The sequence below is a fragment of the Pseudophryne corroboree genome, chromosome 6 (genome assembly GCF_028390025.1).
Source record: "Pseudophryne corroboree isolate aPseCor3 chromosome 6, aPseCor3.hap2, whole genome shotgun sequence".
Lineage (NCBI taxonomy): Eukaryota > Metazoa > Chordata > Amphibia > Anura > Myobatrachidae > Pseudophryne > Pseudophryne corroboree.
Window position 1 is genome coordinate 516897000 of NC_086449.1, and position 25277 is coordinate 516922276.

Genomic DNA, 25277 nt, shown 5'->3' on the forward strand with positions numbered 1-25277 from the left:
TTTGCTGCTACGATCAGGTCTGAATTAGGCCCAAAGTCTTGAAGTGGTAATACAGAGATGGTCAGCATGCTATAAATGGTTATAGAAGAGTGGATCCGTAAGGGGTTATAGGTTGTTCTCCTAGTCTGGGGAAGATGTGAATAACCTCTTAGTGGTTAGGTGACTAAAAGCTGTACCCCAGTGTAATGTTACACCATGTGCACACATTGCATTCTACCAGCAGAAGCAAAACTGCATAGTTGGGTAGATGTATTAATGTACATGCTCCGACCGTTATGTGTAAGGACCCACTTCACCTCCAGATCGCTGTGAACCAAGTTCAGATAAGGGCAGCATGTATTAATAACAAGTTTGCTGAAGAGGTAGAGTGTTAAAGTACCTATGTGCAGAAGTGCACTCTCCCTCTTTTGTCTGGTTCTACTGCCGCTGACCAGCGCTGCATACATTCTGCACATGCGCCGGTCAGAACTCCCCCTGCAGCAAATGCAGTCGCATAAAAAAAAAAAAAAAATATATATATATATATAGTTTTTTGTATGCACATTCCCTGGCTGTACCCCACACTCTTCCCCAGTGTCACAAAGGAGCAACTTGACAGGGAAGTGACAGCTACATTTGAGAGTGGAGACTGGCCGAGTAATGAAGCAGTGATGGAGGAGGATGGCAACAAATATCCAGAGAGGTGAGGTTGCTGCCAAAGGGAAGCAGAGTGAAGGCAGGCTGTGGGTGGGCATGGGCAGGAGGACTTTTTTACATATTTGCTCCGTGAGGCTGGCTGTGGGTGAACATGGGCAGAGCGGTCAAGCTGCAGCAAGTACACATCACCAGTTAGTCTGTTGCATGATGCATTATTTGCTTCCTTCCTTTTCATCCTGTGTAAAAACCCACCGTCAGCTAATAGCATTTGGGGGCAGACTTGTATTATATGTAATGCAGAAATATTACTTTTGTCACCAAAGTGGAGTACTGGGACTCTATGCATGGTACAGTCATTTTGTAATTTATATGGATATAACATAACAATTAAATGTGACAATGTTTCTTTTTCTTTTGTAAATCCAAAAAACAATATCACACAATACTGTAGCTGATTAATTTTTCTTCCACATTTTCAAAGGGCTAGATTTACAAAGCAGGGTTGACCTCGAAAGATAAGCTGGCAGTAATATTAAATTCAAAACACGCTTCACATTGCATTTAATATTAGTGCCACTATAAATTTGAAAGTCAAACCGGCCCAGAACTGTCTCTTGCCTAAAAAATTAAATAAAATACTTCTACAGGTTGAGTATCCCATATCCATATATTCCGAAATACGGAATATTCCGAAATACGGACTTTTTTGAGTGAGACTGAGATAGTGAAACCTTTGTTTTTTGGTGGCTCAATGTACACAAACTTTGTTTAATACACAAAGTTATTAATAATATCGTATTAAATGACCTTCAGACTGTGTATATAAGGTGTATATGAAACATAAATGAATTGTGTGAATGTAGACACACTTTGTTTAATGCACAAAGTTATAAAAAATATTGGCTAAAATTATCTTCAGGCTGTTTGTATAAGGTGTATATGTAACATAAATGCATTCTGTGCTTAGATTTAGGTCCCATCACCATGATATCTCATTATGGTATGCAATTATTCCAAAATACGGAAAAATCCCATATCCAAAATACCTCTGGTCCCAAGCATTTTGGATAAGGGATACTCAACCTGTACAAACTTAGCGTGGTATCTGATTAATTACCGCAGCTAATATACTCACCCGGGGCTATCCTACTAGCTCTTATGCCAACACTTACACTATCTGGGATTTTGTGGCAGGCCAAACCAAATCCCCAAAAAGTAAACATTTTTCCACAAATGCAGCCATGAAACACATAGGTCATGGCTTTTTGTGTTTTTGTGCAAAAAAGCTAATTATTATCACACAAAAAATTGGGCTATAATTGAATTAAGACCATCGGCCAAATAAAGGTCAGGGTTTTTTTGTTTGTTTTTTGCGATATTATAATATTACAGTATGACATTTTATTCAGTCTTTCCAACATTTTAAAAAATCAAAGCTGCACGTCACAGATGTACAATACGTAAATAATAACAGGCAGAAAATAAATGTTCGGAAGCAGAAATATAATCAGTCAGTTACTGTGTCACCCAGGGGAGTTGCGTTGCAGGCATGGGACCTGCCATCTCTCTGGAAACAAAACCAGTGACAAGGTTATGTTGTCTTGTGTACTATTTTGACAAGCATTTCAATGTAGAAGAAAAGCAGATAAATACATGTTAAAAGATTACAGATTATAGCTAAAGTATATTTTTACTCACATGATAAATGTACATTACACTGTAATTTACATTAAATGTAATAAGTTCGTATAATGACGATTTTTCAGACACGAGTGCATTGTGTGTTCTACCTATATATTTATTAGATATCCCATATAGTCATCATACTCTATAGCATCACACAATGGATTGTTGTTTTGACTTCAAAATGAAGCTTCGTAGAAGAAATACAAAGAGCTGGTTGTAAATTGTAAGACTAATTAGTTAGACAATTTATAGAATGTGTCATCATCTCTCCAAAGCCAGGTGTTCAGAGGTTTGACTTGGAACCTTTAGAAGCACAAGCTACAGTACAGTATGTGAGCGCAGCTAGACCACATTGAGCAGGCTTAGTATTTTGTCTTGGCTAACATTATATGGGACGCAGAAATCTATAGCAACCAAGAGGTAAGACATCCTTTTTACAGATTTAATGAATGTCATGGAACCGATATTTGTTGATGCTTTAAATGTGTTTTTTAGAAAACGTTGCTTGCATAGGACCCAAGTAAAATTATAGAAGCAGTTCAAATGTTAGTATTAACAAATGATAGCTAGGGAGCAAATTAAATCTAATTAAAATAATGTATTGTTTTTTTTTCTTTCTTTGTTCTCCTTGAGTGTAAATATTACAGTTTCTTTGTTGTCCCAGATTTATATTTTTAATTCTGTTCTTCCCTGTCACATATATTCCATCCTACTGGCATGTACTATTTGGTGTACATTACTTACTTTTTCTCATTATTTTTTCACTTATTCATATTGTATTGTTTGTAAAAATAGCATTATGTATTTGATACATACATTATGCTTATTTGCTGTTGTTTGGTGGGTATGTGGGTGAATTAACTCATGGTTGCCACATGACTTTGATTTCTGGGAACAGTCTCAGTTCTAAACCATTTGTAATTGTATTTTATGTACACTGGATGCAGTTTTCGTCATCTAGGTAATTTTATTTTTTTAAAGTGAAGATTTGCAAATGCTTTCAGTGCCCAAGTCTAGTGATCATGTCATCATTATAGTTAATGCTACCGTGAGCATTGCAAGTATTTAGGTTACAGAAAATGTAATTGTCATTGGTCATGTCATTATGTCTATCATGTTACATATTGTATTTGTCAATCAGTCATTGATTCAAAAGCCACAGCTTTTGCTCACACTAAATTCTGTTGTGCGTAATCTGCGACTTTCCCCATGTGTATGACCGATTCCTGTGCAGTTAATGTATCAGCCCAGTGTCTCTAGTACACTGTGATCTGCTTTTCACTGCGTCTGTGATGCCTCTAGGTTGCAAAATTTCATCAAAAGAGGCGCTCCAGTCCATCATTCATCATTCATTCATTCAGACCCGATCGCATGCTGGATTTTTTTTGCAGCTGTGCGATCAGGTCTGAACAGCGCATGCGTGCAGCCCGCAAAGCACAGGCGCATAGGCTGCCGTCGCTGGGCAGCGACGATTCTAACGAAGAAAGCATATCGCACCGGCAGTCGCAAGAAGAGTGACAGGCAGAAGGTGTTCCTGGGCGGCAACTCACCGTTTTCTGGGAGTGCCCAGCCGTTCCAGAAGAGGATTTCTGACGTCACCACCTGTACGGATCGTCGCAGCGGCTGAGTAAGTCATGGGCTGTGCAGAAACTGCACAAACTTCTGTTTGTGCCGCTCACTGGACAGCCGATCGCACCCCTGCAAAGCGATTACCCCCTGCCCCTGTAGGCGGCGATTACCTGGTTGCAGCAGTGCAAAAAATAGCCTGCGACCAGGTCTGAATTAGGCCGCAAGTTGCTTAAAATTATGCTTTCAGAACTTGATAATGCAGCTAGATTATAGCCCCATGGAAACCTCTGGTGACTGTTCTGCTGCAGGGCCCTAATAATACATATGAGGCTGAATGTAATAGGGTGCGATTTCGGAAAACATGCGATTTTTACCACAAATTCGCATGTTTTCAGAAAATTGCAAATGTAATAGCTTGTTAAAAACCGCAATTTTTGAACATATTCCAAAAATCGCAATTGAAAAATTGCATCCTGATGTTTTCCCATTGAAAACAATGAAAATCGCAAATGTAATAGGATGCAATTTCTTTACTTGCACACAAAACCTTACAAAAATCGCCAGAATAATAGACCAGGTTTAGAGTAGCGATTTTTGGGGAAGCATGCACAGATCAGTGTGATCCGTGCATGCTTCTGTATGGAACAGTAAAGAAAGTGTTAAAAATGTAAAAAATTAACGACGTGCAGGTCCCCCCCAAAAGCATAACCAGCCATGGGCTCTTTGAGCCAGTCCTGGTTGCAAAAATACAGGGGGGGGGGGTAAATTGACTGGGGTTCCCTATATTTAAATAACAAGCACCGGACTCTTGGACCGGTCCTGATTCCAAAAATATGAGGGACAAAAGAAGTAAGGGTCCCTTGTATTTTTGGAACCAGCACCGGGCTCCACTAGCCAGGGAGGTGATGCCGCAGCCGGGGGACACTTTTATATAGGTCCCTGTGGCCAAAGCATCACAAACCCCCCAACTAGTCATCCCTGGCCGGGGTTTCCTGGGGGAGTGTGGACCCCTTAAATAAAGGGGTCCCTCCCCCTCCAGGTACCCAAGGGCCAGGGATAAAGCCCCGGCTGTCCCCTCCATCCGTGGGCTGTGGATGGAGGGCTGATAGCCGTGAAAGTGTTAAAAAGAATATTGTCTTTTGCTGTGGAACTTTAAGTTCCAGCAAGCCTCCCCCACATGCTGGTACTTGGAGAACCACAAGTACCAGCATGTGGGGAATTAAAGGGCCCGCTGGTACCTTTAATTCTCTGCATGGAACCTAGTTTTTTTTGGGGGGTTGTAACACTTTCTTTACTGTTCCATACAGAAGCATGCACAGATCAAACTGGTCTGTGCATACTTCTGACTAAGTAATAAAAACAAGACCAAAAAACCGCATGTTTTTATTACTAAAAATCACGTTTCCTTTACTTAAAATCGCCCAAAACCGCATGCAAATTCCGTTTTAACCTTAAAATTTGCACCCTATAACATGTGCGATTTTTAGTAATAAATCGCACGTTACAAACGTGCGATTTGGTGCAATTTTTTTAGACACCTGAAAAATAGCACCCTATTACACTAGCCCATGAAATTCCATAAGTGATATGACAGTCAGGGCCATTTCTTGGGGCAAGCGAGCAGTGCAACCGCACTGGGCGCCCGCAGCGGCACTAACTATGACTCCCTGCTTTCCCCTCCTATTTCTCCCCGAGTAACCCGCCCGGGGGGCGGAGTTTCACGGAATGGCGCGGTTGCGTCGTTACGTCACGACGCAACCCCATCACTCCGTGAAACTCCCCCCCCCCCCCCGAGCGGAGTACAGAGGGGGATCCAAGTTAGAAAGAGGGAAAGGCCGGCGCGAGGAGCGACTGGTGAGGCGGCCCGAAGAGCGGTAATCGCCTCTGTAAGTATTCTCTCTCTCTCTTTGTGTAAAATGGGGACACCTGCCGTAATGTGTGAAATGGGGACTCTTGCCTACCGTAGTGTGGGGATTTAATGTATCAAGGGCATTGCGGTGTGTGGCATAATATGGTGCAGGGGGCATTACTGTGTGGGGCTTAATATGGTAGATTTTTTTTTTCCTGTGGTGGTCGTGATCTGTTGGAGCAGTGTCAAAAACTGGATTGTGAGTTAGTCTTTTCAGACGAGGCCATGCCCATTTAAATGAGGCCACACCCATTTAGATGAGGCCACGCCCCCTTGCCGGGTGCGCGCACAAGTTTTTATTTTAATCTAGGTGTGTGGGGGGAGGGGGCACATTTTTTTTATGTCATGGGGGGGGCGCATTTTTAAATCTCGCACTGGGAGCCAAATTGGCTAGAAACAGCCCTGATGACAGTCCTCATAAAACTGCAGTTTTCAGTAGGTATGCAGCAATTTTACATTTGATACATCTCACCTTTGGTATAATGTAAAGGAATACAGATTCTCTGTACAGTGCTGCATAGTGTGACCTGTGCTATATATAATAGCTGATAAGCAATAATTCAAAATGTATTTAAGCCAGGGCCGGACTGGCCATCTGGCACTTCTGGCAAATGCCAGAAGGGCCGATGGCCACTTGGGCCGGTCCAGCGGTCACTGAGACACGCTGCCGCTCAGTCCGGCGGCAGCATGTCTCAGCTGTCAGGAGAGGAGAGCAGAGCTCCCGCCAGCGTGGCTGTGTCTGGTGCTGCGGCGGCTTCGTTCAAACCAGCCGCCGGTTCGTGAGCCAATCAGAGCTCGCGGACCGGCAGCCAATCAGAAGCCGCCGGTCCGCGAGCTCTGATTGGCTCACGAACCGGCAGCTGGTTTGAACGAAGCCGCCGCAGCACCAGACACAGCCGCGCTGGCGGGCGCTCTGCTCTCCTGATTCACCCCCGACCCTCACAGCCCGGAGGAGCAGCAGCAGCAGCAGCAGTAGCAGTGCAGCAGCGGTAAGTTGCTGCAGCACTGGCTGCTGTGGGGACAATTGTATATCTGGCACTGTGGGGGCAATTGGCTGGCACTGTGGGGCATTTGTATACCTGGCACTGTGGGGGCAATTGTTTACCTGGCACTGTGGGGGCATTTGTATACCTGGCACTGTGGGGGCATTTGTATACCTGGCACTGTGGGGGCAATTGTTTACCTGGCACTGTGGGGGCATTTGTATACCTGGCACTGTGGGGGCATTTGTATACCTGGCACTGTGGGGGCAATTGTTTACCTGGCACTGTGGGGGCAATTGTATACCTGGCACTGTGGGGGCATTTGTATACCTGGCACTGTGGGGGCAATTGTATACCTGTCACTGTGGGGGCAATTGTTTACCTGGCACTGTGGGGGCATTTGTATACCTAGCACTGTGGGGGCAATTGTATACCTGGCACTGTGGGGGCATTTGTATACCTGTCACTGTGGGGGCAATTGTGGATCTGGCACTGCACTATTGGGGGCATATAATGTAAATTTCGGCTCATACTGGGTGCTATAATGTAAATTTCGGCTCATACTGGGTGCTATAATGTGAATTTTGGCTCATACTGTGTGGTATAATGTGAAAGAGGCACCAGTACTAGATAGAATAAGGGGTCCTACTATTGTGGTGCATAATGCGTATAATGGGTGTATGGTGTGATAAACTACACTGAAGGACACGCCCCCTTTTGAGTGGCCACGCCCCCTTTTCCGGAGCGCGCGCACCTTCTGCGCGCGCTTATTTACAAACTTCACATTTACATACCCCCACTTAAAAATTTCCACTTCAACCACAGGTTGTGTGTATTTTAATAGAAAATGATGTACGCTTGTATGTTGTTAGAATATTAATTATATTTGTAAGAGCATAGACTAATAAGTGGGAGGAGTCAGGAATAGTAAGGGGAGGAGTCACAAAGGTCGGCCTGTGTGCTTCAAAAATGCCAGGGCCTATTTTTAGTCCCAGTCCGGCCCTGATTTAAGCCTCCAGTTAAACATATGAAACGGATCATTTTGAAACCTCTAACCGTTCTAACGCATACTTACTAAAGATTTCTTAAGGTGTGCATATATAGGGCATATGGAGCCAAAATTTTTAGCATGTTGCACTGCAGGTGGGGCAGATGTAACATGTGCAGGAAGATTAGATTTGGGTGGGGTGTGTTCAAACTGAAAACTAAATGGCATTGTAGAAATAAAGCAGCCAGTATTTACCCTGTACAGAAACAATATAACCCCACCCGAAATCTAACTCTCTCTGCACGTGTTACATCAGCCCCACCTGCAGTACACATGGTTTTGCCCAATTGCTAATTTTTTGGTTTGGTAACCATTCTCAATAATCTCCATATTGCCATAATCTCAAGGGACCCCAGTCAAACTGTACGATAACATGTTACCCTATTGCAGGGGTGGCCAACCAGTCAGAAGCAAAGAGCCAGAAAAGATCTGTAGTCAAGAGCAAGAGCCACTATCATGCGCAAAAATGGGGGCGTGGCATAGTTGTTAAAAAGCCACACACCATTTTTGTGCACACACCTTTCGGTATGACGTTTGTAGGAGTATGACCTCATATCATATCGTCATGTTGTACAGTGCCACATACATATAATGTCCCAGTACAGTACATATAAAAACGCCAAAAATTGGGTGCCTCCACAGTGCCACATACATATGTGTATCTGGCACTGTGGGGACATATGTGTATCTGGCACTGTGGGGGGCATATATGTCCCCACAGTGCCAGATATGTATATGTCCCACTCCCCAGTGCAGATACATATGTCCCCACAGTGCCAGATATGCCCCCAGTGCTAGATACACATGTCCCCCAGTGCCTGCTATGTCCCCAATGCCAGCTACACATGCCTCCACAGTGCCAGCTATGCCCCAGTGCAGATACACATGTCCCCACAGTGTCTGCTATGCCCCCAGTGCCAGCTATGCCCCCAGAGCAGATACACGTCCCCACAGTGCTCACCAGCCCCCGCACCCCATTCACCGCGCTTCTGCTGCTCAGTGCTCACTCTCCGGCGGCAGTGTCTCTCTTGAATTAGGCGCCGGTCCCTGAGCCAATCAAAGCTCGCGGTCCGGCAGCCAATCAGAAGCTTAGCTGCCGGTCCGCGAGCTCTGATTGGCTCACGGGCCGGTGCCAAATGAAGAGAGACACCACCGCCGGAGAGGTGTACGTGTGTCTCGGGCTGGGAGCAGCGGTGGCTAGGAGCTGACCGAGCCGCATGCGGCAGATGAAAGAGCTGCATGCGGCTCAAGAGCCATGGGTTGGCCACCGCTGCCCTATTGTTTATGTATGGATTCTTTTGTGATCTACTGTAAGCGAGTGCAGGCTTATTTCTAGAGATGTGCAGCTGGCACTTTTCGTGTTTTGTGTTTTGGTTTTGGTTCTAATTCCACTTTTGTGTTTTGGTTTTGCCAAAACCACCCTTTCGTTTTTTGGTTTTGGATCTGGATGATTTTTGAAAAAAAAACATAAAAACAGCTAAAATCACAGAATTTGGGGGTAATTTTGCTCCTACGGTATTATTAACCTCAATAACATTCATTTCCACTCATTTCTAGTCTATTCTGAACACTGAACACCTCACAATATTGTTTTTAGGCCTAAAAGTAGCACAGAGGTGGCTGTATGACCAAGCTAAGCGACACAAGTGTGCGGCACAAACACCTGGCCCATCTAGGAGTGGCACTGCAGTGTCAGACAGGATGGTACTTTTCAAAAACTAGGCCCCAAACAGCACCTCATGCAAAGATGTAGAAGAGGTGCAATGAGGTAGCTGTACGACTAAGCCAAGCGACACAAACAATTGGCCAATCTAGGAGTGGCACTGCAGTGGCAGACAGGAGGGCAGATATAAAAAAATGGCCCCAAACAGCACATGATGCAAAGAAGAAAAAAAGGTGCACCAAGGTTGTTGTATGACTAAGCTAAGCGACACAACCACCTGGCCCATCTAGTAGTGTCACGCGGTGGCTGAATGTCGAGAGTGGGCCGCAATTGTTCGGGCCACTGACAGCATCTCCAGCACGCCCCTGACATTTTTTTAAAATTCTGCAATTGGTGGACTTATATGGCAGTACCCCAGGACTCGTACGGCAGTGTCAGGCAGGATGGCACTTTTCAAAAACTAGTCCCCAAACTGCACCTCATGCAAAGATGTTGAAGAGGTGCAATGAGGTAGCTGTATGACTAAGCCAAGCAACACAAACAATTTCAACTGAAATTATACATCCAAATCACTGGAATTATACATCTAATCACTGGAATTAATTGGCAAAATCACTGTAATTAATAATTATATGTCAAAATCACTGTAATTATACTGCAAAATCACTGTAATTATACGTCCAAATCACTGGAATTAATTGGCAAAATCACTGTTATTAATAATTATACGTCCAAATCACTGGAATTAAATGGCAAAATCTCAGTATCGCCTGCCTAGTGAAGTGGAATCTAGATGGGATTTGGTACACAATATCTCCATCAGTTGTCTAAATCCCACTGCACTAATGGCGGATACCGGACGCACGTCTAACACCAACATAAGTGTCAAGGCCTCAGTTTTGAGGGCTTCCATCGTCATGTGAAGCAGAATCACTAGTCATGAACATAGGCCAGGGCCTCAGCCGTTCCTTGCCACTCTGTGTCGTAAATGGCATATTGGCAAGTTTACATTTCTCCTCAGACCATTTAAATTTATTTTTTTGGGTCTTTTTACTGAACTTTGGCTTTTTGGATTTTACATGCCCTCTACTATCACAGTGGGCCTCGGCCTTGGCAGAAGACGTTGATGGCATTTCATCATCTATGTCATGGCTAGTGACAGCAGCTTCAGCACTAGGAGTAAGTGGTTCTTGATCTTTCCCTATTTTATCCTCCAAATGTTTGTTCTCCATTATTTTTCTGGAGTTGTATAATAATACATCACAGGGCAAACCCTGTAAAAATTATTTGGATTAAATATTAATAACCCCTTTATTTGGAGTAAATAATATACAGCACAGGACAGCACCACTGAATTTATATGACAGCACCACTGGACTGGATTTATACGGAATTATATGGATTTATATGGAATTATACGGCAGGATAACTGGAATTATATGGCAGTATCACGGGAATTATACGGCAATATCACAGGAATTATACATCAATATCACGGGAATTATACGCCAGTATTCCGAGAATTATATGGCAATATCACAGGAATTATACAGCAATATCACAGGAATTATACGCCAGTATCACGGGAATTATACGTCAGTATTCCGAGATTTATATGGCAATATCACGGGAATTATATGGCAATATCACAGGAATTATACGCCAGTATCACAGGAATTATACGCCAGTATTCTGAGAATTATATGCCAATATCACAGGAATTATACGCCAATATCACGGGAATTATACGCCAGTATCACGGGAATTATACGCCAGTATTCCGAGAATTATATGCCAATATCACAGGAATTATATGCCAATATCACAGGAATTATACGCCAGTATCACGGGAATTATACGCCAGTATTCCGAGAATTATATGCCAATATCACAGGAATTATACGCCAATATCACAGGAATTATACGCCAGTATCACGGGAATTATACGCCAGTATTCCGAGAATTATATGCCAATATCACAGGAATTATACGCCAATATCACAGGAATTATACGCCAATATCACGGGAAGTATACGCCAGTATTCCGAGAATTATACGGCAATGTCACAAGAATTATATGCCATTATCATGGGAATTATACTGCAATATCACGGGAATTATACGCCAGTATCATGAGAATTATACGGCAGTAACACTGGATATATGGCAGCAGAGTACACCACCATGATGACTGGTCACTGGAATGATGCTGCACAAGACACTGACTACACTGGACTGGACAGCACAACACAGCACCACTTTATACAGCTACACTGGATATATGGCAGCAGAGGACACCAACACTGTGACTGGCTGGACTGATGCAGCACAATACACTGACTACACTGGACTGGACAGCACAACACAGCACCACTTTATACAGCTACACTGGATATATGGCAGCAGAGGACACCAACACTGTGACTGGCTGGACTGATGCAGCACAATACACTGACTACACTGGACTGGACTGAGCAGCACAACACAGCACAAGACTCGCCACCCCACTTTTCCCGCCCCCACACAGACACTGAACACTGAGGACACGTCCTCTCAATACATACTCCGAGATTGGAGTGAAAATGGCCGCGACGCGTGGCTCCTTATATGGAATCCAAATCACGTGAGAATCCGACAGCGGGATGATGACGTTTTGCCGCGTTCGGGTTTCCGAGTCAGGCGGGAAAATCCGAGCCTGATGTGAAGTTCAGTAAGGTTCGGTTCTCTGAGAACCGAGCCCGCTCATCTCTACTTGTTTCCCATCGGCCAGTACATTATACCTTACATTAACCAGTTAAATCCATCTTGTCATGATCCGGGTAACTGGACGCCATTATCTACCTTTCAGCTGTCTCCTGAGGCTGGCTCAGCGTACCAGGCCCGGGTCTCAAGCATGTTGCCGGCATCTTCACTCTACATCTCCTCCTTGTCATTCCGTAGGCGCTGTCACAGAAGTCTCATAAAGTTCGAATGGCGTCTCCTGCCCTCCGCGGCCTCCGCCGCCATTCCCGCACTCTCAATGTATAATAAAGCTGTATGGCGTCTCCTGCTTGTCGCGGCCTCTGCCGCCATCACTGTGGTTCAAATTTACAAATAAGTCTGCATGGCGTCTCGTGCCCGCTGCGGCCTCCGCCGCCATCTCTGTGGTTCAAGTGTGCAAGTTGGCGTCTCTGGCCTCTGCGGCCTCCGCCGCCATTACTGTGATTCCCACATGGTTCCACAAACTAACTTTCCCGTCAAGTGCTAGTATGGGTGCAGCCATGTTGGTTTCAGTCACATGACATTATTCCACCAATCCGCTGTGCTGCTGGACTCTGCTCTAATTGATCAGCCAATGCCTGCTCCTCTGAAGGTATAAATATTAGTGATGAGCGGATTCGGTTTTACTCGGTTTTACTCGGTTCTCAAAACCGAATCTTATTGGCTATCCAAAACACGTGACATCAGTGAGCCAATAAGATTCGGTTTTGAGAACCGAGTAAAACCGAGTAAAACCGAATCCGCTCATCACTAATAAATATCCTGTTCCTGAACTAGGAGATTGTCAGTGCTTCAGTTGTCATCCCAGTGATACAGGTCTTCCTGCTTTGTGGTTGTTCGCTCTCTTCAGGTATTTCAGCTCCTGTCGTCAACTCCACTAGATACCCGCAGCAGTTTAACATCCAGTGGTGCAGCCTGACTCTGCAGTGTTCTAACATTGCTCCCTGCGACTGGCAGTGTCTAACACCGGCTTCCAGCATCCAGCTTCCAGCGGTGTCCCGTTTCCATTTACCATCGGTGCTCCACCATCAAATACCAGTTACCATCGGTGCTCCGCCATTGACTCTTCAATTCCAGCGATCTCCAGTTCCACCAGTGTTACTCACTATTCTCCAGCTACATTGGAGCATCAAGCACTCCACTCTGTTCATCATTTGGTCCGGTTCTACCCGGCCTACCCAGCAGCTCATCTATTCTATAGCCAATACAACCAGCTTCCTGAGGAACACCTGCTGGTCATTTTCTGTTACCATTCCACTACTCAGCAGTTGGGTGCAGGTTAAGGACATTTCATCTCCTGGTCTGTCAAGACCGATTCGTGATATTACCGCACCCAGAGGCATCCTCGCCACTGCTGCATTTAACAAGAACTGTGTATTGTCTTCCATTTATCATATCTGATACTGCTGCTGATGTACCATCCGAACTGTGCTTGAATAAAACCCGTTTTACCATATTCCAGTTGTCGTGGTCACGCCTTCGGGCTTGGGTTCTGCATGTCCAAAAGTCCCATACTACCTCCCAGGTTCAACTACACACCAGCCCCTACAACTGAGGCTTCCTTCAGTCAGCACCAGCCCTCAGTTGTGACACATCTGACTCAACATAGCATGATTATGGCCCAGGGCAGGAAGACTAATGACTGGCAGTACCAGCCTAAGAACAATAAGTTTGTTTTTGTAGACCTACTGGTAGTAGGCCTTTGGCTCTGATGTCTACAGCACAGTTTACTGTATCATTAAAAGCTGTTATCCTAGATAGCTGATTGCACAACTATTTCTATGACAGACACCAGCAGGTGAAGGCTAAATATGAAACTTAACCAACTAATAAATTTAAATGAAGCATATCACAGGTATCCGCAGTGTAGATGTGGGCATCAAGTAGGTGGAAATTCAGCTATGCACAGATGATGCATTAACCTACCTTAGCAGCACCATCTAGAAGCATCATGTAGTGACTTGCAGGTTGGCTTCCACATTCTTCATTTCAAGCTCCTTAAGTAGAAAATTACTATTTTAATTCCCAAAAGACAAAGTTATTTTCACTGATGAAACATCTAGTCTACCACACTCTACCGCCTATCACTGCCTTCCTATGAGGATTCTCAGTGTTTGTTCCAGTGATCTGATAGTATGACTTGTCTTCAGACCGCATGAAGTTTTTGTTTATGTTGAAGTGCCTACTGCTGTAAATACACAGCTACGGTCAAATACACTTAAGGGGCCTACACACTGGCAGATAAAACAGAATGATATGAACGCTCTCGATCATAAATGAACGAGAACTTGTTCATATCGTTCTGTGTGTAGGCACCAATGATTAACAATGCGCGGCTCCGCGCTCGTTAATCATTGGTGCCCTGTCGCTTATGCATGCAGGCCAATATGGACGAGATTGTCCATATTAGCGTGCAGTGCTATGGAGCCGGGTGACGGGGGGAGCGGAGAAACTTCACTCCCCCGTCACCTCCCCCCGCCACCGACGTCACCCGTCGGCCGTATCCGCCGTCGGACAGCTCGGCAGCGGATCGGTATGTGTGTAGGGCCCATTAGTTCAGTTTCCCTGATTGAGCACACTCACTGTATACTGTATAAAGAGTCAGTGAGCTACTTACATGTACCAATTGTACTACAGAGACCGGAACTTTATCACTGTTCTCTCCTTCTCCATCATTCACTGCTCTTTATTATGTGGCTGTCTTCCTGCACCACAGACAAAATAACATGGCATCTCTTTGGTCATACAGCTCTCACTGGCAAATCCCTCTATTATATTGTTGATTGTCAATCAATACGCTGTACCTGGAACTTAGTCTTCAGAAGCTGTTCACTGATTTCTGACATGCTTTGGGAGGCCATAAGATTCATCCTCCCATTCATTATATCATCAGTGTGGAAAGCGTTACAGAAATCAAGGAAAGAAGAGATTCATACTTTAAACACATTACAGGAGCCTGCTACTGCTTTCAAAGACCCTAGCATTTTCACTCCCAGTCACATCAGTGTATAACTTATCCCTTAGTCACCTAATTATCTATTGTCCTGAATCTCTGCATCCATTGCTTACTTACAGTGTCTAATTTTTATCTCTTCTGCTGTTATCCCTGTTCCAGACCGCTACCTTTCTCAATGGGTGCAGAGCTCTCCTGACACTTCTCCCTGTTGATATGTATGATGTCTTTTATACTGATAGTCCACTTCACGTTATGAGGTGCATCCAATAACCTACTGTACATGGACCATGAGGCCTTTACTTTAAATACGTGTAAATATGTTACATAAGTTCATGACTACTATGACTGTCCTTCCATGTATTATCAAAAGTCTTTTACTTGAATCCATGTGTATTGTCATTTATCCTATCTATTGCAGGTCTATATGTACTATTGTACTGTTGCATCTACTGTTTATTTCTCTCTGTAAGCCCTGACACAATGGTCCTAGCTGTTGGCACTGGAACATTGAATGTTAGCCACCAGCAGTGTTATGATACGAATTAAGGAACCTCAACTCCCAGCCTTCTCACGAATGGTCCTCCCATGTGGGGTCATTTTATAATCATGGACCCCATAAGGAAGACTTGGAAGAAGAACCAAGTACCAAGCAACAAGTGGATAGCAGATACACATCCCAGGCATCCCAGCATTCCCTGCCACAGTTTTGCTGTTAATGCATGCTAAAACTATGTCAGGGCATGCTAAAATGTATAGATCCACAGTAGGTAGAGTGCCACACATTGCCTACCCCTGGTGTAAGTGAACTTAGTTGGTATAAGTGAAGTTAGTAAAAAGTTTAAAACACACTGTTCTTAAAAATAAGCCTGTGTCAGATATGTTTAAAACAAATTGGTGATTGGGAGAATAAGGGATGGGAACATATTGAGGGTCACATACATAGTGAACATTCCAACTACAGCAGATATTGTTTCTGTTTTTCAGATTCTGAAAATGGATGTGAACAAGCTGAATACAACATTGCTCCGGAAGTTCCGTCAGGGAGTCGCTGCAGCTCTAGGCTTGATGCCACAGCAAATTCACATCAATCGCCTCAATGTAAGAGCAGAGCTTTGGAGACATATTCTTATGCTGTTTCCTTGTTTGAAACTGTACATAAAGCAGTGAAATACTTTTAATGGTGACTGGTTGATACAACACTAAATGAGTTAATTAAAAGTTATACATGTATTTATGTGCATTAAAAGAAATAAATGTGGTCTTCCAGTTTCATTTTTGACAGCCATAGACATTTGTTTATATGTTTTAGTGTCCACTTTTTAGCCATGTCTTTTCAGATTGAGAGTCCCATTAGCCACATTATTGATGGGTGGTATATTAACCTGTATTATGAAATTCTAACCTTTTATTACAGAACCCAGTCTTGTTTAAAGATTAACATTTTAAATTCACTATTGCAGTCCTTGCCATACATTTCATTCATTGTTTTGGGATGTCTTTTTGTTTTTAAAATTTTTAAAATTTTTGGTTGAAAAAAAAACCCTAATGTTTTGAATGTTATTTATTTTAATGTTTATCAATAAATCTTTTAACTCATTTATTTTTAGATTAACTTGTCAGTATACCACTGATACTGTAAGTGCTTCTTCTCCTTTTCTGCAGTTTCAGTATTTTCAGTTTCAAAACACTGGTACAACCTCCCAATGAATATTTTGAATATTTCAGTTAGGGGTTGACTTTATTAGTTATCCACCTGCAGCTGGTTTGGGGTGGCTTACCCCATTGTGTGTTTATATGTCTGTGGTTTACTATGATTGCAAAGTTTCAATAGTTAGCTTTACATACTGAACTACTGCTGTTTCACCAAAGGCAAATTATTTATTAATTTTACTGTTGCAGCTTGCTTCTGCAAATATTAATGTATGAATGTAAAAAGTTGGGTCCAATTTATACTATCCTGTAACCCAAAAACTCAATAACATAAAAACAGTTGTATGCTTAAACATCTAGTCTTTTTTTATTATTTTAAATTACTTTCATTTTTTTTCACTCTTCTATTTTGTATTAATTTCATCCCTAACTTAATAGCATGGTGCTGTGTAGGGTATGGTAGGAAAAATGGTAACTCATTCCATCCCAATAGTTATTCAAAGTATACTAGCCATAAAAACTATTATTTTTTCAACAGCGTAATGCCTATGGGGTATATTCAATTGAAGTCGGATTCATTCTGACATTCATTTGTCGGAATGGATCCGACCAGGGCTATTCAGTGCCATCTCAATTCGACTTTAAAAAAAGTCTAATTGAGATGCGGGAGCTGAGACGGGAGCAGCGCTACAGCAGCGGCTACAGCAGCATAGCCGGAGGATGTGTCACAGCCACAGCTCACGACAGCGTCCACCCGGCTCCAGCTCCCGCATCCACAAGGAGCCGGGTGGACACTGCTGTGAGCGGCAGCTGTGACACATCCTCTGGCTACGCTGCTGTAGCCGCTGCTGTAGCGCTGCTCTCCCCCGTCTGCCTGCGGCTTTCCACCGTCTCCCCCCGTCTCCTCCTCTCCCCCGTCACTGCTCCCGCATCTCAATTCTACTTTTTTTAAAGTCGAATTGAGATGGTCGAAAAGGGGGCCAAAAAGCACGCAGATCAGCAGCTATTCCGCCGATCCACGTGCTTTTTGAGAAGTCGAATTCCTCGACTTGTTGAATAATTTGGGGTTAGATTGAATAGGTCGGAACCCCTTCCGACCTAAAAAAGTCGAAAACTGCCGTCTTTTCAACAGAAGGCAGCTTTCGACTTCAATTGAATATACCCCTATAAGTGTTTTTCAAAGACAAACTATCGTTGTTTTCCATCTGGATGCAACAATATTTTTTCAAGTATATTAAATAGTATCTGCTACTCGGTCATAGGATACAACAGTGTTGGATTAAGCACTGTAGACCCTAGGCTGGAAAGATGTGGGGGCCTCCAGACATTGGCCAATGAGAGTAAACTAATCCCATAAATAGAAACTTTTTCATAATATACTGTAGGGCAACTCATTACACATTGGGAATATATGCAAAAATATAGAATTGAGAAAAGGAGCATTTTTTTTGTTTTAATAATTTTTCACCTTGATCTGACAATTTGGAAGCATGCACTTCCATTATAGACAGTGAAGCGTAGGTCTGGTATCTTCAGAAACTTGTATATTTTTATTATTTTTTTAAGATATGTTTACAGTGGACTTACAGGTAAACTTTAACAAAATGCATAACCAACATTCCTTTCTGCACATAGAAATTTAACTATAAGTTTAAAATAACCTGAAACTGAGGTTTTGGAAATGTGATAAGTAGAAAGTCATCCGTAGTACAAATCTGCAGCAGATGGAATTCTGAAGAACTGCACCAGATTTAGCAATCTAACCTCATGAATTTATAATTCTGAGCATTGAGAACTATGCTGGGTTAATGAACGTTGCAGTTCTTTTTTTGAAGGGTGTTGAAGTAAAAAGGGAAATTCAGTAATGTTTCTTTTTCACTTAGGGAAAGAAGAACTGCGTTGAGCTCTTTATTTCTCCACTAAACAAAAAGATAGGTGTTCCAGATACACTGCCTTCAGCAGAGGTTCTGCGTTCTCTCAATCTGCATACACTACACCAAAGATTATCCCATTTTGGAATAACTGAGGTCTCCCCAGAGGTAAGGCTACACATGAAAGGTATCTGTGTACATGTGTGTCATGTTAAGTTTTGTTTTTGTTTTTTGTTTTGTTTATTTGAAAGCACTGAAAATTACATGTTTGTTTTTGGATGGATTTAACTTCTAAATTTCTCTTCTTAAAGCTGTCCAAATCACATGATGGTTGTACTCAGGCAAGAATGGCTAGTTTTTACTTGATGCATTTACACCGAATAGCAAGCTGTGTTTAGCAGTTTGTTTGATGCCTATCTTAATTAGGCGGAAGCACTCTGTAAATTTTAAAGTTGATCGGTTTCTGGATCATTCACATTAATGTAGAAATAAATGAACTGATCATTTGAGAATATTAGGAAAATGACACAGCCGGATGTTTTGCGCCATTATTTCGTATTGAGGTTATTGGGTTAATTCAGCCCTGTTACAAATACAATAGGTAATGTATTTTTCATCCTTTTTCATTGTAGATTACAGATTCAGGGCTTGGCAAAAATGCATATTGCGTACCATAGTGATAATGATGGTGCAGAAAGAACAAAACAATGTCTTATGGGAATTGCACATTATAATTATCTCTTGACTGCGCAAGTGACATTTTTGCCAGTGACTCTTCCATTACATTTGGTATGAGATTTTATTTACCATGTGTTGGTGAGAGTTATAGTACTATTTGTGCTATTTTACATAAGCAGGTAATATTGAATTCTTAGTTATCACACTATCACTGTACAGTAGCTTCAGAGTATAAATGCTCACACATATGCCCATAGACAAAGTGTGTCCTATGCAAGAAAATAATATGCAGCTTTCCTAATATGTAAATGTATACACAACCTGGTACACAAGCTATCATGTGTTCTAATAGCCTATAACTCTTATTTTGTTTTAAGGTGGTCATTCTGAGTTGTTCGCTCGCTAGCTGCTTTTAGCAGCATTGCACACGCTAGGCAGCCGCCCTCTGGGAGTGTATCTTAGTTTAGCAGAATAGCGAACGAAAGATTAGCAGAACTGCTACTAAATAATTCCTTGCAGTTTCTGAGTAGCTCCAGACCTACTCCTAGATTGCGATCACCTCAGTCTGTTTAGTTCCTGCTTTGACGTCACAAACACGCCCTGCGTTCGGCCAGCCACTCCCCCGTTTCTCCAGACACTCCTGCGTTTTTACCTGGCACGCCTGCGTTTTTTAGCACACTCCCGGAAAACGCTCAGTTACCACCCAGAAACGCCCCTTTCCTGTCAATCACTCACCGATCAGCAGTCCGACTGAAAAGCGCCGCACGAACAACAGCAAAACTGGTAAGTTTTCAGTTAAATAACTAAGCGCATGCGCGCTGCGTACCATGCGCATGCGCATTTAGCAGCAAATCGCAACATAGCGAAAATTGGCAACGAGCGAACAACTCGGAATGACCACCTTTGTATCACTAGTTTCGTGGTGATTCTTCACAAAGTCTTACATTCTTATTTATCATGCTGCAGTCTGAAAGAAAGAATAAATGGACAAAATTGTTAATTACTAGAAAATATCTAGAGCAGGGGTGGGCAGTAAGCAGCCCTTCAGCTCCATGCTGGGATGTGTAGTCCTACAACAGCTGGAGGGACGCTAATTGTCCACCCCTGATCTAGAAGGAAATAGTAATGTTATGCATGTGACATAGGGGGGAATGCAATTGTCCGCAAAATCCCGTTTAGTCAATAAAAAAAGGGCTTTTATCGGAACTTGCGAAAAGTCGCTATTCAATTGTCTGCAAAAAATGACCAGCGATAATGCTCCATAGGTTTAATGCAAATTATTTTTACCACCTCATGAGCAGGTGAAAAGTTAAAGAAAATACCTATTTTAACTAAACTGGTACTGTTGGGATTTGGTGCAGAACTAATTAGGCACTTAAAAGTTTTTAATTATTTTTAATTGACCAATAAGGACATGTCATTTTGGGGTGAAAAAGTGCAAATGATGGAAATTGGGGTACAGGGTATGGGACAGGTATATTTGGGTGCTTTATGAGGGTATGGGTCGTTGGGTAGACACAACTTAGGTCAACAGTCATTAGGTCGACCATGGAAGGTCGACATGCATTAGGCCGACATGGACAATAGGTCGACATAGTTATTAGGTCGACATGTACTAGATTGACAGGTCAAAATGTCGACATGTTTTTTTTAAACTTTTCTGGTGTTGTTTTCTTCGTTAAGTGACGGGAACCCCAATTTGTGCACCGTGTCCCCTCGCATGGCACGTTTTGCTCGCCATGCTTCGGGCAAGGTGCCTCACTCTGCTACCGCTTTGCTCGGCATAGGTTACCTCATGTCGACCTTTTGACCTGTCGACCTAGTACACGTCGACCTAATGACCATGTCGACCTATTGACCATGTCGACCTAATGCATGTCGACCTTCAGTGGTCGACCTAATGACTGTCGACCTAAGCTGTGTCGACCTAACGACCGTATCCCCTTTATGATTGGGACAATTGTTTTTAGGCTTACAGGTGGGAGTACTCAGGAGTAATTGGCAGTTTTTTTTTAAGTGGATTAAAATGAGCCAGATATATACTTATGACCATTTTTATGTCCCTTCAATTTAAGTAGAGCATTTATTTTGCACAAAACATTGATTTCTAAAAAAAAAAATTCACTTTTTTAGAAAAATGCAATTAACAGCCATTTAACACAATTTAAGTATCCCAAATACTTTTAGACATCATAGAAATACCATAGAAATTTGTGGGGGATCCTTCTGCTGTCAGAAATGGAGGGACTGTGGCAGATACCGGCGATATCAGCTGCAGTCCCTCCATATTACATTTATGTGATGCTTAATCTATGCAAATACCCTGCGTGTAAGGTGTGGATTAACAGATAGTCAAAAGGTCTACCGTAATAGGTCAACACTATATGGTTGATAGTCAGTAGGTTGACAGGTACAAAAGGTCAACAAGGTCAAAAGGTCAACATGAAGAAGGTAGACAGTATGGTCCACCTAAGTTGTTTGTGTTTTTTGGGGGGGTTATTTTCTATGTTTACCATTTATGATCCAAATTAGTCGAAATGCATCCCCTCGTGGGCTTGCTTCACCCACTACAAGGTTACTAAAGGTAATAGTTTGTGACATGGATAGTAAATTCAATAAAGTTGTAAAAACATGAAAAAAAATGTGTCGACCATATGTGTGTTGACCATTGTCATGTCGACCTTTTGAACCTGTCGACCTACTGTACCTGTCAACCTTTTGTATTGTCTACCTTCTACATGTTGACCTTTTGTACCTGTCAACCTAATGACTGTCGAACATAGGGTGTCAACCTGTTGCTTGTAGACCCTTTGACTGTCTATCATCCACCACCCCTGCGAGTATATATTATACAGTCTTCTGCTCTAGAAGTGTATAGTATCTAAGCATGTCCAGGCTTGCTGGTGAAACATAAAAAAATACATACTGTACAGTGTACATGTAAAATGATCATCTCACAGAACAAAGAAAAACAAAATGTTATGTAGGTAAAGCATACCTTCCAACTTTGAGCACCCATAGATCAGGACCGCGGCACGCCATAGGTGCGTGCGACCCAGAACAGAGGTGTGGGTGAGTGTGGTTCATAGCATGGACCCATTTTCTACATTTTTGGGTCGTGCTCAGCCCTCCACGAGCAGCTGAGCAGCCCCCAGGTTACCTCCCTGCACTGTATATGCACGCCATCTCTTCAGGGATCACTTGCTGCTTTGCAGAGCAGAGCAGTGGGTGATCAAAAGGCCCTCATCAAATCGACAGTATCTAGGTCGACAATGTTTAGGTCGACCACTATAGGTCGACAGTCACTAGGTCGACATGGATGGAAGGTCGACAGGGTTTCTAGGTCGACATGTGCTAGGTTGACAGGTCTAAAGGTCGACATGAGGAATTTTTATTTTTTTTTGTGTCGTTTTCTTCGTAGAGTGACCGGGATCCCAAATTAGTGCACCGCGTCCCCTCGCCATGTTTCGGGCATGGTGCCTTCGCTCCGCTACCGCTTCGCTCGGCACACTTTACCGTTCCAATCGTAGTCCACGTGGATCGTTAAGTATGAAAAAATTCAAAAAAAGAAAAAAAATGTGAAAAACTCATGTCGACCGTTAGAACTGTCGACCTAGCACGTGTTGACCTAGAAACCCTGTCGACCTTCCATCCATGTCGACCTAGTGACTGTCGACCTATAGTGGTCGACCTAAACATTGTCGACCTAGATACTGTCGATCTTCAGACCATATCCCCTAACCTCCCCCTGCTCGCGTTACTGCCCTGCTAGAATCGGGACAGTTGGGAAGTATTGGTAAACAGTGACAGAAGAGCAGACATTTTGTTGATGTATGAGGTTCTGTCGATACCAAGTTATGGTTTTGCTGCTAAAGCCACTGCTTAGCAAATAAACCCCTTAGTATCATGATGCTAAACATTTTGGAGAGAACCACTGAGATGTGTCAAGAGAAAAAAAATGTTACATAACAGGAAGTTTGTAAAACTGTAGATTTTAATTAAGAACTGAAATAGCATTTTGCACAATTTAAGTGAATCAGCTTTATTTCATAACTTGTATTGCAACTTTCTTTAGATTGACAGCAAGGCAATTTCACACCGGATTAGTTAATACACGACAGACCCACACAGCCTCTGGTAGCAGCCAGAAAAGAAACGAGTCTCTTACATTTTGTACAAAAAAAATGTATAATAATAATTTTATTTATATGGCGCTCTTTCTCCAACAGGACACAAGGCGCTTTACAGACATCACAAACAATGTACATAATACAGAGGATCTAAGTAATACAGCAATAGATAAGCCACATAGACATAAAAGAAAACCTTAAGCACACAGAAAGCATAATTATAATGCATGATTGGTGTAGGCATTTTGGGTAATAACTTCCAAGGTTTGTGTATTCCACCCTCACAAAATACCAGGTGCAGCAGACATCTTGGGCGCACAGCGTAGGATTACCCAGGGTGGAATAGTCTACCCCTAGAAGAGATGACACAAAATGGGGGTGATTTCAGAGTCCTAAAGTTCAAAGTAGGGTTCCAACAAAACCACCAGGTCCATGTATTTTTCATCCCATCCGCAAGCGTACCAGGTGAGGCAGCCATGTTGGGCGCACTTCGAAGGTTACACTGTGGGAGGTGAGCCATACACGGGCCCAGTGCATACAGTATACTGTATGGGAAAACTGATGCTTGTGTAGTAGTATGATGTACCCTGTATGTAGGGCGCAATGGCAGGGTGTGCAATCAGTGGAGGTAGACATTACAGGAAAAACAGTGGTGTGGAAGAGGAAAAAAAAACAGGGGGGGGGGGGAAACAATTGCAGGTAACCAGTGGCAGAAGGAAAATTGGGATAACATTATTTTGATAAGATCATAGTACGGGTGGGTATGAGAATGTGGGGGGCACACTCAGGAGCAATAGGAATGTCCCTGCTGAGCCTGGTCCTGGTGCTCTGCCCCCACAGTTCCCTGCTCGTCTTGAGGGTTAGGTCCAGGGGCAGACTTGATGTTCTCAGCCGGAGAGGTGGTAAGCCTGATCCTATAGATCTCATGGTAGAGGTGAAGAAAGGCCACGTAATAATCTTGAGTTTTGTGGTTGTAACTTGTAACGCAGTCCTTCTGTTATCTTGTTGGTTTGTTTGCCTTCTGTTTTCCTTCGGTTTAACACAGGTATAATACTGCCATTGATTTTAGTTGCCGCTTTATAACTAGCCACTTCATATACTAGGCACTGCAGCGTACTGACCTATACTGAATAAATAAGTCTACAAACACATGTTCATCCTGATTACAGGGTGTTTTAATTGCACCCTCAGAATGATGCTGTAATTTCTAACTGCAATTATACAATTACAGAGGTGTAGAACAGACCCTTAGAACAGTGTGCATAGTCTGAAAGGGTAATGTGTGATGCTTGGGCATTCTTGTTGTGTCTAAACATTATAGTGACTTAAGTGAAAATATTACTTCTTAATAAAAACTGTACTAATCAAAATAATTAGACTGAATTACATAAATAGTGTGAATATCACATTTTTGCTGTATGAGCTAATGCATCAGAAAGACTAAAGGGGGGTACTCACGGGAGAGATGTGTGCTGAACGATCTTAACATAGACCGCTCAGCACACATCTCTCACCCCGCTCAGCACAGCGCGATGTGCTGAGCAAGGGGGAAAGCCGACGGGGGGCCGCTCACTTCACACAACGGTGAAGTGAGCGACTCGCTAGATTGAGCCTGCATGCAGCTCAATCTAGCATCGGCGATAGCGATGCGCGGGGCCGCGCATCGCTATCGCTGGAGGGCATACACACGGCAGATCCGTGCTTAAAATCTAAGCAATCTAGCAAGATTGCTTAGATT

General features: G+C 43.0%; 1 protein-coding gene across 2 annotated transcripts in view; it reads left to right on the forward strand.

Moving 5' to 3' along the window:
- PTPRR (protein tyrosine phosphatase receptor type R) overlaps positions 1 to 25277 on the forward strand; it is a 415965-nt gene that overhangs the window by 229476 nt on the left and 161212 nt on the right. The window contains exons 1-3 of one of the 2 annotated variants that reach the window (XM_063927467.1): positions 2634 to 2742; positions 16195 to 16308; positions 18744 to 18899. In XM_063927467.1, the coding sequence (XP_063783537.1) occupies positions 16204 to 16308; positions 18744 to 18899 (261 nt within the window). In that variant the 5' untranslated portion in view covers positions 2634 to 2742; positions 16195 to 16203. Of the gene's footprint in view, positions 1 to 2633; positions 2743 to 16194; positions 16309 to 18743; positions 18900 to 25277 lie in introns of those variants that run through there. The other variant, XM_063927466.1, reaches the window with a different exon arrangement.